The sequence below is a fragment of the Festucalex cinctus genome, chromosome 15 (genome assembly GCF_051991245.1).
Source record: "Festucalex cinctus isolate MCC-2025b chromosome 15, RoL_Fcin_1.0, whole genome shotgun sequence".
NCBI classification, from domain to species: domain Eukaryota; kingdom Metazoa; phylum Chordata; class Actinopteri; order Syngnathiformes; family Syngnathidae; genus Festucalex; species Festucalex cinctus.
This window is the reverse complement of record NC_135425.1, coordinates 26,089,459-26,108,496: the sequence shown is the minus strand read 5'-3', so window position 1 is coordinate 26,108,496 and position 19,038 is coordinate 26,089,459. Positions and strand designations below refer to the sequence as shown.

General features: G+C 39.1%; 1 protein-coding gene across 2 annotated transcripts in view; it reads left to right on the top strand.

The window, feature by feature from the left end:
* cabp7b (calcium binding protein 7b) overlaps positions 1 to 18,976 on the top strand; it is a 50,509-nt gene extending 31,533 nt beyond the window's left edge. The window contains exons 1-5 of one of the 2 annotated variants that reach the window (XM_077497195.1): positions 6,198 to 6,374; positions 13,898 to 14,041; positions 14,121 to 14,233; positions 15,356 to 15,503; positions 15,573 to 18,976. In XM_077497195.1, coding sequence (XP_077353321.1) covers positions 6,266 to 6,374; positions 13,898 to 14,041; positions 14,121 to 14,233; positions 15,356 to 15,503; positions 15,573 to 15,700 — 642 coding nt within the window. In that variant the 5' untranslated portion in view covers positions 6,198 to 6,265 and the 3' untranslated portion in view covers positions 15,701 to 18,976. Of the gene's footprint in view, positions 1 to 6,197; positions 6,375 to 13,897; positions 14,042 to 14,120; positions 14,234 to 15,355; positions 15,504 to 15,572 lie in introns of those variants that run through there. The other variant, XM_077497194.1, reaches the window with a different exon arrangement.
* Positions 18,977 to 19,038: the final 62 nt, after the last annotated feature.

Genomic DNA, 19,038 nt, shown 5'->3' with positions numbered 1-19,038 from the left:
AATTGTGCACATTCTTAAAATTGTAAAAGTACAACTTGACCTCGGTCTCCACAAATGTGTGCATTATCACATTTAATACTGAAAATTTTTGACATGGACATGTGGACTGGAATTCCCCCATTGCAGGCTTTCCAAGCAAGGGGCGGTCATTAATCACTTAAAAAAAATACGTGGCGTTAAAGGAACATTAAATTAACGCACTAATTTTGACGCCCCTAATAAATATATAAATATATATATAAATATATGAATTCTGCTTTCCAATGATAGGAAGAGCCAACATCGAAGGATCAAAATATAATAAAATATATATATATATATATATATATATATATGGGAGAGAGAGATATTCTGGTCGGCTTGATTCTCATATTGTGATTTTTTTATTTTTTTATTTTTTGAAAAGTAGAGTAATAAAAGTCCAGATGTTTTTCGTATCATAATAAATAATTGTGATTACAATATTGACCAAAATAATGGTGATTATATTGCTTTGGTCATAATCTGCAGCCCGAATATTAGCCAACACTGTCATGAATTTTTTATTCCAAAATTTCACTCCAAAGCACCAAAAACTGAGAGTAGTCTATGACCAACATTGCTTGGTTATATTACATTAAAAATTAATAAAAAAAAAAAAAGGTCTTTCTAAATCTTTAATCCCATTTTTTTAATTACGCATCATCTGTGCCATGATGCCATCCTGACCGCCGTCAAAGTTCTGGCATCCAAGGACGAACGTCTCTCCCTGTGAACGTATCAAATATTCATGAATCTCGCCACATTGCGCACCCGTGTTGCGTGCCGCCGTCTAATTGCCAATTAAAGCCGCCGCTCCGGGGGGGGGGGGCCGCGATGGTGAAGACGATCGAGCGCCGCCACGGCGGTGGCGGAGCAGGAGGAGAAGAAGAAGCCGGCCTTGAAGTAGGACACAATAACAGCAACTTCTCAAATGAGCGCGCCGCTTGCAGACATTCCGAACATCCTAAACCAAACAAATTAAAACAGTTCAGTGACGAGAATGTCTTGAAGGGGAACTCAAATCTTAATGGAATGCAAATCAGGGCTGCAGTGTGGAAAAGTTAGCATGTAGCAATACATTTCCTCGAGCGCCACTTCACCTTTCTTTGGCATTTAAGCTAGCAGACGCGTTAGCCAAAATGATATTTGGCTGATCATGTCGGCGTTTAAACGTACTGCTTAAAGCGATACAACACTATAAATCATTTTTCCAGTAGCGGATTCGGCATTGTGTACAAATCATACATGTGCGAACATCTTTGGCATCTTATTCCCAGAATTTTATTTTTAAAACAGATTTAATGCGATCGTACGGTGTGGGACGCCATGTTCCTGGTCACGTGTGTTGTGTTCTGAGGTTGGACTCAAATCGGAGTTTAACACTTTATTGGCAGGACATCAAGAGGCGTGGAACGAACTTGACTTGACCAGAAACCACGAGAATGCATCGAGAGCCACGGGACGCGCTGTGGAGATGCACAGAGGAACAGAGGTAATAATCCGGCAAACGCACACTACTCGGTTTGGCTTAAATAGGCGGTTGAATGATCGGATTGGCTGTTGACCAGGAGAAAAAAAAAAAAAAAGAGATTAATGACATCACATAGCTTAAAACCGGTTGAAACTAGACGCCGATTACATCAGTTCAAAACGGACACTTGACCTCGCGGTCATGAACCCAAACTTAACCCTGGCGTGACCCAGTCATGACATTAATGACTTTAACGCAAACTGTTAACTTGATTATTTATTTTTTTTCGCTAAACGGAGCAGGGCGATTCAAAGCGTTTTAACGATTCCAACAGTGCCCTCGCGCCGGGTCCGCTTTGTTTTGACAGGCCGGGTTGCTTGCATTGTCATGGAAGGCAGTTATTATGCTTTTGAAACTGCCAGCAGTCAATGAGTTCATGTCATATTTCCGATTTTTATTCTCGTAATATTACGACTTGCGATCAAAGAGGCTTTAGTGTACGTGTAGTGTCGTTTTTTTTGTTTTTTTTTTTGTTTCCCCCCAACCCCATCTGAGAGTAAAGCGCGTGCTGTCATTCAGCTAATATAAAAGTAGACCTCGTCGCTAAGCTATTAGCATTCCGCTCGCGCCGACGCAGCCTGTTGGGGGCGACCTCATACTTTCTGTAAGCAAAAGGTCCTTCAGTCAGTTACCAACGCAATCAATAATCGCAAATGAATCCTTGACGCTACAATGTTTTCATGTTGGTACCGCTGATGGAATATTTTTTATTTTTTTTTTCAACTCCCCCCTGCCTTCAACTTGTTTCTGCACGGTTAGCTTGCAGGATTCGATTGCGCTTGCGGTCGGTCAGGGCCAAATGGTTTGTTTTTTTTCAAAATGACCCCCACCTGATCCCGGGAGACGGAAACGGCAGCGCGTGTTCCCTCCGTCTGCGTGGAGTGAATGATGAACACGTGAAACCGCATATGAATGTCAATGCGAAACGACAACAGCTGCTGGATGGACGTGTTGTAGGCTAACTGTCCGCTCATTAAGTCAAACGGTCGACGAGCTCATTAACGTCACACGCGTGAGGAAAAGAAGATGCCGTTAAATGTCAGCGTCACGTTCTCGTTTGGAGTCGAAATGGAGCGAATGCTCCGATCCGACACAGAAACACAAAATGGCCCCCGGCCATCGATTTGATTTGCTCGACCGACTTAACTAATAAGGCTGCTAGCAAAAAAGTAGCTTGACTTAAAAGTTAGATTTTTATTTTTTTTTTTCTGTCAGCATGCTTGACATTAAAGTAACTTCAAATCTTTTCTTTTTTTTTTTTTCTCACGTAGTAACTTTTGCTGAGAGAGAGAGACTGACTCACTCACTCACTCACTCGTTGCGCCCCTGCGGCTTCATTTGATTTTGATAGGATGTATGATGGATGTCACGCCCCCAACCCCCCGCGGGGGCTTTTTGGCGGGGGTGTTCACCTTTTCACACTGCCGGAGTCTTAATTAACTTTACAGTAACGACTGCGGAGAGAGTCCGGCACAGTGCGGACGTGGACGCTTGCCTTCTTGTCCAAAATGGCGTCCGTCCCAACTTCAAACGTTTCATTCAAGCTGTTTTTTTTTTTTTTTTTTTTTTTTTTAACTGTAAAAATGTATTTGCAAGTACGTTCACATAGCCACTAACTTGGCAATAGCCAGATGGATATTACATATCCTCTCCACAATAATTTGGTCGTGGAAAGGCGGGACATTCTGTACAATACTTCCAGCTGATTGGACGATGCGACATTCTACACATTTGTTTTTAACCAATCATGGCCACGGGTGAAAATTTTGTGTTCGTTCTTGTCGAAAGGGGGGAAAAAAAGCACGAACATCTTACCAGCTGGAAATGCACAAAACGCCTCTCACCGAAAACGGTGAGTAATTCTGCGAGAACAGAATTAAATGTAGCGTCCATTCGTCCATGTTGGATTTGTTTGTTAGCCCCTGTGTCGGCGCCGGCTCATGGCGTATTTAGATGTAAAAGTGTTATCTGAAAGTACCCTCCATTGATTTAGATGGAAAAATGGAACTGATATCCAATGGAAAAATGCAAAAATAAATAAAATTGACGCAATAGCACCACCTAGGCATGCAGTACCCGACATTCATTTAGATGGAAAAGTGGAACTAAGATAGTTGGTATACATGTAATCACTTCGCATAATTGCCATGGATACATTTGCAATGTATAGTCGGAGGTGGGATTCGAACCCACGACCTCCTGGTTACTGGACAATGCATTTTACCAAGTGCGCCACTGAGCAGTATCAGAGAGATGGTAATGAAAAAGATGTTTGTATGTATTGAAGTGGTCCTGGAAAGTGGGACTTGAAAAAGTTCAATGTCAGTCCCATTTAAAATGAATGGGGGCAAAAGTTGATTTTTAACATTACAGTATTATGTTGAGAATAAAAAAAAAAAGCCGAATAACATATGTGAGAATGCTGAAAAGCAAGTAACTTGTCTCAAATATAAACCACAATGGCTTCCTGAAATTATGGCAAAAATGTATTTAGCCTTCAAGTACCTTCAACCATCTTTTGCAAGTATGTTTACAGTAAATCTATTTGCCCAACAAAAATATTTACTCCACATTAAATTATTAAACTGGTAAAATAGAAGGGAAAAAAAAAACTCTCTATCCATTTGCGTGTACGTGCGTGTTCCCGTCAGTTCGGATTCGTGTCAGCCGCCATTGATATTCAGCGGAAACGTTCCTCTTTCCTTCCACTCCAAAATGTTTTTGCCAGATTGAATCGGAAGTTCCCGGAAAAGCAAATTCCCAGAAACAACAACAAAAACAACAAAAACAAAAACAAGTCCATCGGCGAGCAGGTGAGCAGAGATTCATTTGTTTTCAAATCAAAATGCAAATGTACTTTTGTGCCTGAAACCTTTTTTCAGTTGTCGGTTTAAATGAAACAAGTTAACGCGGTTCAAATATCGTTTTCTCAGGCAACATCGTAACGTGGAAAATGCAATGAAATGATTCTAATTGTCACGCCACGAAAAGACATTTATGAAATGTTGATTCATCTTAAGATTGGACGTTAAGTCCAATTAGGAACAAGCAGAACGCGCTTTGCATAATCACATCATCATCATCATCATCATCATCATCATCATCGGCATCGGCGGCGGCGGCAGATGCAAACAAAGAGCCGGCTCGTAAAACGGGAATAATAAAAATCACAATAATAATAAAAAGTGATGGCAACACAAATCATTAGTGGAGGGTAAACAGACGTGAATGAAAAATGTTGCTAATTAAAACTGTACGGGGTTAGCATAAAAAAGCAGCTGTTGTTATCCTAGCGTGTGGCTAGCAAGAACTTGTTGGAGCCTGAAGATGTCGCTGGCAAGATTTAAAAGTATTTTTGGCATATTTTGAAAGATTTGTACTTTTTTGTTTCTTTAGGTTTTGCTCATCAAACTATTATGGATGTTAATCAGCAATTTTACAGCTAAAGTAAATAGATAGCAACAGGCTAATTCGGTAGCTAGTTTGTAGCTAAGCTTGCGTTCTGACTGAATCCATCTTACAAAAAAAAAAAACAGATTTGATTTAGAGTTATACAGTTTCAATCTGGATGGGCTAAAAAAAAAAAAATCTGATTTTGGCTGAATGCTAGCTAGGTATCAGGCTACGTTTGCTAGGTGGAGCTATTCATTTTCGATGGGACTGACATTGAACTTTTTCAAAAGTTCCACTTTCCACGCCCACTTCCAAACATACGACCGATCATCATTACCAGGTCTCTGATACTGCTCAGTGGCGCACTTGGTTAAGTAAACACGAGGCAAGGCGAGGATTTGAATCCCACCTTCACCAGATTCCAGTCCAACTTTTCTTTTTATTCATTTGTCATTCAACTCCAAGTATACGACTTAAAAATGATTATTAATACTACTTCTACTACGAGTAAATTACTTTGAATTTTCACAGAATTTATCCTTCAATTTCCTTCATAAGCATTCGGCATTCCCACGCAATTTCTGCAGAAATTGCACTTAGTCTAGTTTAAAGCAACGTACAGTATGTTTTGCATTCTTTATCCCGTGGCGGTGTGTTGTGGAACGGAATTGAATTGATGTGGATGTGTGTGCGTGTGTGTGGAGAGAGAGAGAGCAAAAAAGAGAGAGAGTGGTGGGGTGAGTGGCACTCGAGTGAGCGTAGTGACTGTGAGGAGGCGAAACGAGACGAGACGAGAAGAGAAGAGAAGGGGGTCACCCAGGAATCCCTGGAAACGTCTCAAGATGCTCCTTCCTCCTTTCCCGCCTCTCTTCCCAATCTTTCCCTCCTCCCTGTGACCATTTCAAGGCGCTTTCATGCCGCACCGCCGCCGAGGAGGCGCGAACTAGTTGGCACGCACGCAAAAAAAAAAAAAAAAAAAAGCCGCAAAACAACACGATGTGAGCGTCGTTTTTTTTTGTGTGTTTTTTTCCCCCCCTCCTCGTCGTGTTTTTGTCGACATCTGCTCGGGCTGCGGTGTTGCGCCAGCTTGATCCTCTCATCAAATACCCCAAGAAATCATGCAGGAGGAGCGCTGAAGTTGCACCAGGAGGGGGGGAAAAAAAAAAAAAAAAAAAAAGGCGGATTTTCTTCAGGGTTGGACGTGGAGGACCCCAGTGAGGGTTCGGTGGGGGAAGACGAGGTTCGGGTCGGGCGGGGGGGAGGTGGTGGGCTGCATGAGGATCTTCGCCCGGCGGTCGGCTCGGTCTCCTCGACGCAGAGATGCCGGTGCGCGCCGTGACCACCAGGTTCATGTACAAGGGGCTGTGCACCATCCCGGATGTCCTCACCTACCGGACCCCCGTCAGTCTACCTGAGGATGAGCTGGAGGGTGAGTCGCAAAGTATGCGAGTATTTTATTTTCTGGCCGCAGAAATATTCCGACTTGGATTACAAGTGGCAAAACTTCTTAATTTCTGTACACATACTTCTACTTCGGAAAAAAATAGAAAAAAGTGAAATTTCCGCAGAAATTCCGTGGGAATGCTGAACGCTGAATGCAAATAAAATATTGCCCAAGCCAAATTTGAACCAACTCACTTGCATGTCTCTGTAACGTCAGGTAAATATTTAACGTGCACCAACTTGGCTTGTTGAAAATCATGCCTAATGGCCTATTTTTATTAATTAATTGTAGCGTCCATTTGTCCACGTTGGGTTTGTTTGTTAGCCCCTGTGTCGGCGCCGGCTCATGGCGTATTTATATGTAAAAGTGTGATTTGAAAGTACCCTCCATTCATTTAGATGGAAAAATGGAACTAATTATATCCAACGGAAAATTGCAAAAAAAAATAAAAAATAAAAAATAAAATTCACGTAATAGCGCCACCTAGGCATGCAGTACCCGCCATTCATTTAGATGGAAAAATGGAACTAATTATATCCAACAGAAAATTGACCAAAAAATAAATAAATAAAATTCACGCAATAGCGCCACCTAGGCATGCAGTACCCGCCATTCATGTAGATGGAAAAGTGGAACTAATTATATCCAACGGAAAATTGCCAAAAAAATTAATAAATAAAATTCACGCAATAGCGCCACCTAGGCATGCAGTACCCGCCATTCATTTAGATGGAAAGGCGGAACTAAGATAGTTGGTATACATGTAATCACTTCGCATAATTGCCATGGATACATTTGCAATGTATAGTCGGAGGTGGGATTCGAACCAAAGACCTCCTGGTTACCGGACAATGGATTTTACCAAGTGCGCCACTGAGCAGTATCACAGAGATGGTAATGATACGTTGTATGTATGGAAGTGGTCATGTTCAATGCCAGTCCCATTGAAAATGAATGGGGGGGGAAAAAGTTGATATTTAACATGAAATTGTGCGAATAATCAGATGATATATTCCCAAGATATATATCACAATGACTCCATATGTCAAGTGTGTATTTTGCCAGGCAACGTGCACACATCAACCCCAAGTGGTGCTCAAGCACCTGCCCTTATGACAGACATGAAAAAATAGCCCTAAAATGCCACAGCATGTTTATTTTTTGGTCTTTATTTATGCATTAAAAAAGGGAAAAAAAAAAAATACATTTTTTTATCAGTTCCACCCATAGTGTTTTGACATGTGCCCATCCACCTTCATTTGTTTAGAACTAATCAGAAGCATTTTAATTATACACTCTATTCTGACACATCCCCATTTCGAAAAGGGTGTGTGCACTTATGCAACATGCTACTTTTGTTTTTGCTTGTATTTTAATTGACTCGTAGAGGTTATAGGCTAGGGGAAAAAGTAAAAATGATTGAGTCTTGTTTTTGTTTGCTACAAAAACCTGACATTTAAAAACAGGGGTGTGTAGACTTTTTATAGCCACGATAGCTTCCCTTCACCCCTTGATAAATATTATTTTGTCTGTTTGACTACTTGACATAAAAAAAAAAAACGTATGCGTTAAATACATTTTACTACTGTTTTTCTGAATAGCATGGCGACTGGTCGCCGTCCATCAGAAGGCACATACCGTACAGACAAACAATCCTTCACGACGTACCCGATACCGTGAAATAAGTCCGGTATCTGCTCGATACGATGCCTGGAATCAGTTTGCACATTTGTGCGTGTTCAAGCAGCAGCTGTTTCGAAAGTCTGCAATTCCCCTCAAATCTGTGCTAATTTCTCTTAGCCTGTCTATGGCATTTTGCATTATATGTTAGCATTGAGCTAACACAGAATCATTTGTTTTGGTTCAACATTTTGGAATTTAATTGTCTTAATTTGACATTTAATGAACGGGCTTCACAATATTGTTGATTTTGCTAGTGTGCCTGATGAAGTGTCCCTATCAATATATATATTTTTTTATTAATATGATCACATATTGAGCGCTTTCTGTTCATCCAAGGAAATTGGAAGATTTTGAGGCATCAAAAGACTTTTAATTAATTTGTTTGTTTACCTCTGACACATTTTTTTTTTTTTTTAAATAGTGAATGAGGTTTGTTTGACAACAATCCTTCTAGCTGGAGGGAAGCAGAAAGTGCAGATGGCGAAGATTTTTGGAAAGGAGCCAGCAACCGAAAGTAATCAGCAAAAAAAAAAAAGGGGAAAAAAAAGTGACCTGAAATCAGATTTGTTATCTTTTGATGTGAAGGACGTTTTTGTTTCTTCTTCCTCGTGTGGAGCTTTCCTGCGTCGACATCTGCGATCCGCGGCAGCGACATACGTTTGCGGCACAAAAAAAAAAAAAAAAAAGTTCACCATGACGAGAAAATCTGATGACGCAGGCAGATGAGTTTCGGTCAATAATATTGCTTATTGATCATTCGTACAGCTACTTTAAACATGAAAGACACACAAAATAACGCGTGATTTGGCCGATTCGATCCCAAAAACCTTGGCAGGTGCTGACGTGAAGCATCACACTGAAACGTGTCGCAAATGTCGCGCGGAAGGTCAGAAAGCTTTCAAAGTCGGACGTCACCGCTGGGACGACGAGAAATTAAAAAGCAGTCGCATGGCAGTTATCGCGACAAATAAGCTCAAACAAAATGGAGCCCGTGTTGACTTTGCGGGACATTATCAACGCCATCAATCTGCTGGGAAATTGGCAGTAAATATTTGCCTTTCTTATGAATGACAAAGTGTGATAAATGAGCTGCGCCGACGCCGCTGCTTTGGAGAAAGAAAAAAAAAAAAAAACTCAAAATATGCTTTAATGGAATATGACTTTACATATTTTAGCCTTGCACGAACTAAAACAGAGCCATAAATCAAATGTAAACACATGACAAAATGAAAAATATCCTTGCGAGACACCTGGAACTACCGTCAAATAAATATTTATTTTTTCCTTTTACTACTGTGGCTTACTGAGGACTGACTCGTCTTCTTCATGTGTATTGACTTGTATCTGTCTGCATTATACTGCCCCCAAGTGGCCAGGGTGCGCACATGCCAGAATGAGCAGCACAATGTACATTGAATCGAAGCAAAAAAAAAAAATGTGACAAAAATGGTTGAACGCTTGCCATTCTCTTTAATGACGTCATGACTATTATGCTTTTCATAAATTTGGCACAAAAACTTTTTTTTTTTCCTCTACAGTCATAATATGAAGTTTTATTTATTTTTAAAAGTTTTTTTTGTTTTTTTTTCTCCTCAAAGTGGCAACCTGACGACATTTTAACAAATTTTGGGGGGAAACGTATATTATATAAACATGTATTATTATTATTATTATTATTATATGTTTTCAAATTTTCATGTCATGAGGGAAAAAAGTCACACACTGACAAGAAAAAGTTTCTAAATTTGACTATTTAAAAAAAAAAAAAAGTCATAGGATTAAAAGTTTTTAAAAAATTACATTTTGTTTGGTGCTCTGATGAGCATAAAAAAATAATTAGCTAACAGCGCTAGCTTGTGAGAAATGGCGCACGTTTGTTTGCGACAGGTGAGCGCTACAACAAACTGACGTGCCACATATGTTTCCAAATGTAACATATGAAGTGTTGCCTCCATGAGTAAAATAAAAAACATTTTATTGCCCGCATTGACACCGCCAAAACACGCCAGGTTCTTCTTTAGAAACAGGCGAATCTCAGCAAGAGAAGAAATTACATGGGAACGGCCTTGAAAAAATAGTAAGAGGCAAAGTGGATGGAGTGCCGCATGGCTGTCAAATTGCTGCCGGCCAAAAGAATGATTTGATGGCAGGGATTCCTTTTCGTCGCCTCCGTCGCTACGCTACACTACGGCGCTATAGTGTTCAATTTTTTGCGCCAAGCTATCCGCACCACCCGGCCAGCTCAATCTGCCGTCGGTTCATCTTGCGCTGGGAGATCCCGATTGCTTGTTGCTATGCAGATTTCACAGCTGCCGCTGAATCGCAAAAATATTGGCACCTGCCAGCATGCGGAAGAGGAGAGAAGTGGCAGTAAAACAGGCCAAAATGTAGATGTCAACGTTTTTTGTTTTTTTTGTTTGTTTTTTTTGCCGTGGTCCCGGGAAACCCCCTTTTCAAATCTACAGCTAGCGTGTGCATCGACAATAACGTTAATCCGACCGCTAACTAATTCTGGCTAGCTTACTAGCTTGTAGCATGGAGCCATACTGTAATTGTGTGTCAAATTGTTTTTCATCAAAAAGATGAGAGAATATTTGACGTGAAATAGTTTTCAAAAATACAGGGGTGAAATGGTTGTCCTGACTAAAACCAGACTAAAACATTGACAGTTTTTGTCGACTAAAACTAGCCAAATAAAATGTTTCCTTGGACTAAAATAAAGACTCAAATGCTCAATTTATAGTCGGCTAAAAATAGAACTAAATAAAAACGAGATGAGGTTGACTGACTATGATTAAAAGCTGATTGAAATTGGACTAAATTTCAAAATGGCGGATAAAATGAACACTAGTTTCGACCCACTGTATTGTTAACCTTCCTTTGACCTCTATTGGATTTGAGTTTGGATTTCGTGATGTCTTGTTTTGTTAGTTTCAAATAGATTTTAGTTGATTGCATCTTCAGTGTCACATTCCCGATTGTTGTCGTGGTTTCGCCCTCTACCGGGTTTGTTTGTTTCCGCTTCGTTCAGTTTTATTTGCCGTTCTGTCCCTCTGCCCTTGTGTCCGACCCAGCTCCAGTCTCGTAATCAGTCTGAGTGGATCTATCCTTGTGTTTTTTTTAAGCCTTTCGTCCTTCCGTCGTTATTCTTTTGTTGTTCGCCTCAACTGACCCGCTAGCTTAGCATTAGCATTTACAGCTTCAACGGCAAAGAAAACAACAATGGGGGAAACGGCTATATTGCGGTTTCAGCCGTCTCCAGAAAAAAAACCTATCAGGAATCCGAGCGCGCCGAGTGAATTCGTTATTTGGTTACTGGCACCAGGTCATGACATTGAATCAAGGGTGGCGCTCGAAGGAGATAACAACACTCCAGCCACGCCGCCAGCTGTAATGGAGACAGATGCACTTTGTGCGCGCGCGTCAGAGTGTCGGAGCCGAGAGAATATGTGCGCCTGTTTTTTGGATGTGACGCTTCGTGTGTGTTAAAGCTTTGTTTGACGGTTTGTAATTACCGTAGAAGCTGTTTTCATTAGCTTCTCTTCTGCGTTTCCTATTATTATACGCTAGCAATAAGCTAATGAATGTTTAAAAAAAAAAAAAAAAAAAAAAAAGTCTTTGTGGTTGAACATTTTGTTGTTTATAAGTTCAGTATTTAATTCTAAAACGCAAACATGTAGCATTAAACACAAATAGCTAGCTAGCTAGCGGCTATTGCGAGAAGCTAACGTAGCAGTGGACTTCTTAACTTGGCTTCTTGTCAAGCGGCACACAAAAATCAGTCAAATCGGTCCTCTCTTCACAAGGGTTTTGCACATCTTTTAGTAAAATTACAATAGGCTACTACCTTGTGATGACAAATAGGAAACAGCTAGCACAAGACGCTAACGTAGCAGTGTACGGTAACTCTTCACACGGCACAAACCGATGATGAAAATCAGTCTTTTGTTCGACTCGGAGTTTTACACCAATGTGGCAGTTTATTGTCTGGTCACAAAGAGCTATCAGGCAGCTAACGAGAGAAGCTAATGAAGCGTTTTCACTTAGCGCTCCACCAGTCCCACTGGTTCACAAAAAGTTGGTCAACAAACGGATATTGTGAGAACTTTGTCAACAAAAAAGTTAAGTCTATGGTCTTCTTTTACACATAAACATGTAGCTCTCTCCCTTTAGTTACAAAAATAGCTAGTTGATGGCTAGCTGGAGAAGCTAACCTAGCAGTGCACATGCTAAAACTTTGCTCTTTCACAGACCAGCAAATTGGTTCTTTGATTGATAAAAAGTCGGTCAACTTTGTTTTTCCTGTACACAAACACTTGATAGCGCTCTTCATTTTTGAGCATGAACATCAATCAAGCTGCCAGCGAGTGCGAGAAGCTAACGTTTAACGCGCTTCTCCTTCTTGTCAAAAGCAAACAGATAGCCGCCACTTCAATCAAAAAGCAGCGTCCGCCTTTTTTTTTTTTTTTTTTTCATGCGCTGGAAGCTCTTTGTTATCGCTTCAAAGAGAATATTGGGATGCAGGTCGTTGGCGCGGCGCAGCCGACGGGAACGCTTGCCAAAAGGCACTTAATGAAACGCTCGGGCTGTCGCTCGGCCCTTCTGTCGCGAGCAATTGTGCTTAGAGCGTCTTTGTCTGGCAGCTTTTTGGCTCCTTGGCCGCGAGGCGACGCGACGCGACGCGATGTGATGTGTTGCTCCTGCTACACTAGGCTGAGATCAAACCATAAGCTTCTCTTTTTACACAAGCGGTCAAACGGGGGATCGGCGGCGGAGGGAAATCAATCAACGCGACACAATGGAAAGCCATCTCGGGTTGACGTCTCGCCGCTCACGCGCTAGCATAGCGGGCGTTAGCAATTGTCAATCGACAGGGAAACACAGAAATCGCTTGTAGATTTGCTGCGGTGCCTTTTGTAATCAGCTTCGTTGATGCGCTAGCATAGCAACTGTTAGCATTTTTACCGTTTTCGAGATTGTCTAAACTTGTGGTATTGTTTAAACACATGGTATCGTTGTTGACACGGGTGTCTTATTGTTTACGCGAGTGGTATTGTTTACTCATTGTTGTTTAAAACACACTGTTTACATATGTATTTTTTTTTTTAAACTTTCCACACATTGTTTACACAGGTGCCATATTTATGTGGGCGTCTTCTCGTTTACGTATCATGTGTTAGCATGCGAGCGGAATTGTTTACACACGCGTTATTCACGTCATTGTTTACATTTACGCACGTGGTATTTTTAAACTTGTTTTTTTAAGCATGTGTGGCATTGTTGACATATGTTTGTTTACATGTGGTAGCATTTGCATAAGTGACATATTGTTTACACAAGTGTGGTATTGTTTGAACACATTGTTTACACGTGGCATGTTAACACACATGGTATTGATTACGCTTGTATGGCACTGTCGACACGGGTATCGTTTATGTGAATGTCTTATTGTTTACACGTGTTGTTTCCATGCCACTGGTATTGTTTACACACATTGTATTATTAACACATACTGTTTACATATCTATTTTTTTTTTTACTTTACACACACGCAGGTGCCATATTTATGAGGGCGGCTTCTCGTTTCCGTATTGTTAGTATGCGAGTGGGATTGTTTACACGCGTGTTATTTCCATGTTATGCACATGGTGTCTTTCAAAAATGTGTGGAATTGTTTACACGCAAGTTTGTTTACATGTGATAGCATTTATACACGAGTGGTATTGTTTACATATATCTATTTTTTTGACTATTCATATTGTTTACATGTATTGTTGTGATATTATTTTCACGCCTGTTGTGTTGTTTTGATGTTTCGGCGCCAGAAATCCGCGAGGCGTTCAAAGTGTTTGACCGCGACGGCAACGGCTTCATCTCCAAGCAGGAGCTGGGCATGGCCATGCGCTCCCTCGGGTACATGCCCAACGAGGTGGAGCTGGAAGTCATCATCCAGAGACTGGACATGGACGGTGAGGACAACCTCCAGCTCCTCGCGGACCGCGTGGCGCCCACCTCATCATGTGCGTGCGTGCGTGTGTGTGGTCGCAGGTGACGGTCAGGTGGGCTTTGACGAGTTTGTCACCTTGCTGGGTCCCAAACTGTCGGCGGCCGGAATGCCGGATAAGTTCCACGGGGCCGACTTTGATTCTGTCTTCTGGAAGGTCAGTCAAGTGCAGAATAGGACACGCGGTACAAACGTACACCAAAAAAAATCGATTTGTGAATTGATCATTTCCAATTACGGGTGGGAAACTCTGCCTACCTCACGATACGATACGATACGATATGCGATACAAGGCTCACGATAACGATCTCACGATATGACGATGCCACAATTAGCCATATATTGCTCTGGTAATAAATCCACAATAATCTAAGCTACAGCTAATCAAAAAAAATAAAATAAATAAAAAATAATAAGAAAAATAATAAATCTAAAATAATAAATACAAATAAAATAATACAATACATTAATATCAATAATAATAAAAATAAAATATAAATGCATAATTACATAAATATCTATTATATAAATGTAAATAAATAAAAAATAACAATTATAATAATAATAAAATAAAAATAAATATATATAAAAATAATAAAACATTAAGCTCATGAGTCTTCGCCTGAAAATAAAATAAATAACAATTATAAAAATATAAATAATACAAATAAAATAATTCAATAAATTAACATCGATAAAAATAAAAAACAAGATAAATACATAATGTAACAAATATCTATTATATAAAATATAAATAACTAAAATAATAATAATATAAAAATAAATTATATATATATATATATAAAATATTAAGCTCATGAGTCTTCACCTGAAGATAAATAATAATAAAATAAATAATTATAAAACTAAATAAATAATAAATACAAATAAAATAATACAATAAATTAATAAAATAAAAAATACATAATAACAAATATCTGTTATATAAAATGTAAATAAATACATAAAATCATTAGAATAATAATAATAATAATAATAAAAAAAAAAAATTAAGATCATTAGTCTTCTTCGCCTGAAGACTTGCATCCATTTCCCTGCCAGTCTTATGACGTGCTCCCCCTAGGGGCCCACCAAGTAATTGCTCAATAAGTCATGAAAAACTGATCCGTTAGGTTAGTGGCTGGTTATTAAGTATAAATATCGCAATACTTGTGTCAACGTATTGCTAATCTATCGGGAGACAAAGTATGACGATTGTTCGTCACACTCCTACTTTCCAATGTGCAAAACTCGCCATGTTGTTGCGAATCGGCTCCAGTGCGACATGCAGAAGCTGACGGTGGACGAGCTGAAGCGTCTCCTGTACGACACCTTCCGCGACCACCTCACCATGAAGGACATCGAGAACATCATCATGACCGAGGAGAACCACCTCAACAGCCCCGAGTCCCACGTGGACATCGACAGTGCGTAAATATGCAACATATAAAAGTCGAACAAACGAGTGGCTGAAAAGTGTCTGGATGTTCCCACAGCGAGCCCCACGCAACAGGAGAAGCACACGTGCGTGCGCAAGAGCCTGATCTGTGCCTTCGCCATCGCCTTCATCATCAGCGTCATGCTCATCGCCGCCAATCAGATGCTGCGCAGGGGGATGAAGTAACGCACCCGCATGCAAACAATCTCCTCACTTATCTTCCGCCAGCTTGCGCAATACGACGAGTGATGTCAGCGCGGGGCCAAAATCCGGAAATATCGTGTTGGAAATCGATACCGCTTTACAATAAGGGTTGCGCTTCGTGATTAATAAATTGCCGTTTAAGCTTTATGATGACATCATAATCCGATATATCTGCCAAATAGTGAGCTCATTTAAAGGGAAACTTCAACTTATTTAGCCCATTAGAGCAATAAAAAGTGAATATTTTGTCTAGAATTAATTTCATACTTTCATTATTTTTCCACGTACAAATAGTAGCTTTTAAAAACACATTTTGCAACTTGCTGTCGACTGAAAATGACATCACAAAAAAAAGGCTCAGGTAACCAATCACAGCTCATCGGTTTGGTCATGTGACATTCACAAGCTGAGCTGTGATTGGTTACCTGAGCCCGTTTTTGTGATGTCATTTTCAGTATCAAAATATCAAATTGATTATAGGCAAAACAATGTTTGACTGCCAAAAAATGGCTAAATAAGTCAAGTATCCGTTTAACTAATTAGCTATATTATTATTAATCACTTTGAAAAAAAAAATAAGTAAATCCATTTGAATCCAATTTATAAACAAACCCATTTAAAAGCACACTCATCACTTATTACTGTTTGTTACATTAATATTTATGAACCATTATTAACCCATTTTAATGCAACCTTTGAACAAACCCCGCATAAAAAAAAAAAAGACAAATTTTGTTGAACTTTGCCATTAAACGTTTATTAACGATTTATAAAGCATTTAGAACAGTTACTTGTGGGGGGGGACTGTACTCATAAAAGTACCCCAAAATAATTCTGATATTTAAATGCAATTTATGAACAAAAAATTAGGTTAATTTATGTCATTTATTATTATGGTTTAAAGTAGCCTACTTAAGGTCCATGCTGTGTAAAAGTCCAATTTTACATTTATATTAATACCTACTTGTATGCAACTTATGAAAAAAGTATGCTAAAATATGTATTTTGTTTATAAAAATGTATTCATAGTTTGTAAAGCATTTTAAAACATTCACATACAACTTAACAAACCCCTCAAATCCAACGTACGAAAAAAACAAAAAAAAAACCTTCAAAAAGTTATTAATAAAGCATTTAGAACCCAGATTATTATTATTTTTTTCACATTTTAATTTCTGAGTACAAATGACACATTTGTGCGGTAACTTGTTTGCAAGCACGTTCTTATTGTAAACGGGACTCTACCATTCAAACGCAACCGATTCATCGTGACATCACCCAAATAAAAAAGAAGGCGGGGCCTTTGCAAAAAAAAAAAAAAAAAAAAAAAAAAAGTGAAATTGTTATGAAATGAGTATATATACTAAGTACACAAGTGTGCGATATCGTCATTCCAGTTGAAATGAAACTTTGACATGTATGACGTGTGCGTGCGTGCGTAGCGTAAATTATGCAACAACATCAAAGGCAAAAATTTGATGTTCTGATCATTTCTCCACAAGAAAAATCATTTCTTGACATATCACGATCGAAAATGATTTCCACGTAGGCCACGCTTATATTTTCTTACCGGAGGAGGTGACGCCGTATAGCGCCGATTTTATTTTGTAATAAAAATATATTAAAAAAAATAAAAAAATTAAAAAAACGCATCAGAAACACAATTATTTAGACGATGTGAAAGCCGTTTGAGCACTTAGGCGATATCCTCGTCAGACAATTCAGAGCACTAGTATCTTACGCTTTGTTTTTGCATGCTACTAGTACAAACGAGAGAAGCGAAACTTGTTCATTCGTATCATTTTATAATCGTAGAACTAGTAGTACGCAGTTGCTTCACTAGTAATTCCGCCTCTTAGCGACGAATCAGCCTGCCATTATTAGCACTTTAAAAATCGGCAAGTTTTGTCTCTCGGAAATGTCAATAAATCAGGACCAAGTATTGCAAAGCAGGCAAACGTCCTGCGCGTAATTACGATTTTTATTTTCGGCGTTAAGGGACCAAAAAAAATAATGTTGTTTTATTAACTAGACTAAGTGCAATTTCTGGATAAATTGTGTGAGAATGCTGAATGCTATTAAATGTTAAATTTAGTCAATTACAAAAAAATATATAGAATTGCTTCAGCATTCCCACAATTATATATTTTTTTTGTAACTTGGCCGATTAATTGGTTATGGGAATCTCAATTTGCTAAATATTGGAATTGGCCTAAAAAATAAAAAAAAATAAAAAAATAAAAATTGGTCCAAGTGGTCCCAGTTTTGTTTTGTTTTGTTTTTCCCCCCAAAAACTAGTGCCACTTTTGTTTAACTAGTCGCTGGACCTTACGCTGAACATCCTTCCTAATAGTACGTTCTTTATCCTCGCTAGTAAGACAATTCAGCGCACTAGTAGTGTGCAGTAAGAGAACTGTGTCATACTAGTGTCATTTTTTTTTTTCTCCCACTACTAGTGACACTTTTGGCCCACTTGTACAACTCGTACTTGAATATTGAAGAAATGCTAGCAGAAGTGTCACTAAAAGTGGGGAAAAAAATGTCACTAGTAGCACACAAAAGGTCCACTAGTGCGTCAAATACTACTAAGTGCAAAGCGCGTACTAGTACGTAAACTGGATTTCGGCGATACGGACTAAATGCTCCAAGGGTTTTCCCTTGGCATCTAAAAGTTGTGTTGCGCGTGTAGTATCGACGATCATGCACTTTTCCAGACTTGAATGAATTTGATGTTTAATTTTGTCGTCTTATTTTTCAACTTGAACTTGCAATAAAAACAAAGATGACGCGTACATACGACGACGATGACGATGATGAAGATTGTGGACGTTATTAAACATGACATTAGCCATTTACCTCCTCATGAAAACATATCATGTAAAGTTAGATGTGAATGTACATACACAATAACTGTGATTGTAACAAAAAGAAGATATTATTATGATTATTATTGTGAATGTTTGTCCTCCAAAAGATGTACAACGTATAATTACTGTCAGGTGCCTTTCTGTCACAAAATGTCGTATTTTAATGTGAAACGTGTGGAGCACTTTGGAAAAATGTCGTTTTTTTGATGCTGGATGCGATTGCAAAATTATCAGCAATATATGAACATGTTCCATGTGTGCGTGAGTTCAATGTGTGTGCGCGTTTGTTTCGTTGGGACGTATTTGTGTGTCAAGTTGACCGTATCAAGTGTTCACTCGTGTCATGTAAATGCTGTCTGAATGCATGATATACAATAAAAACAAAACAAAACAGTGGATGTTTTAGATGACAAAAGAAAAGTTTTAGAAAATGAAATATTAGTTAAAAAAAAT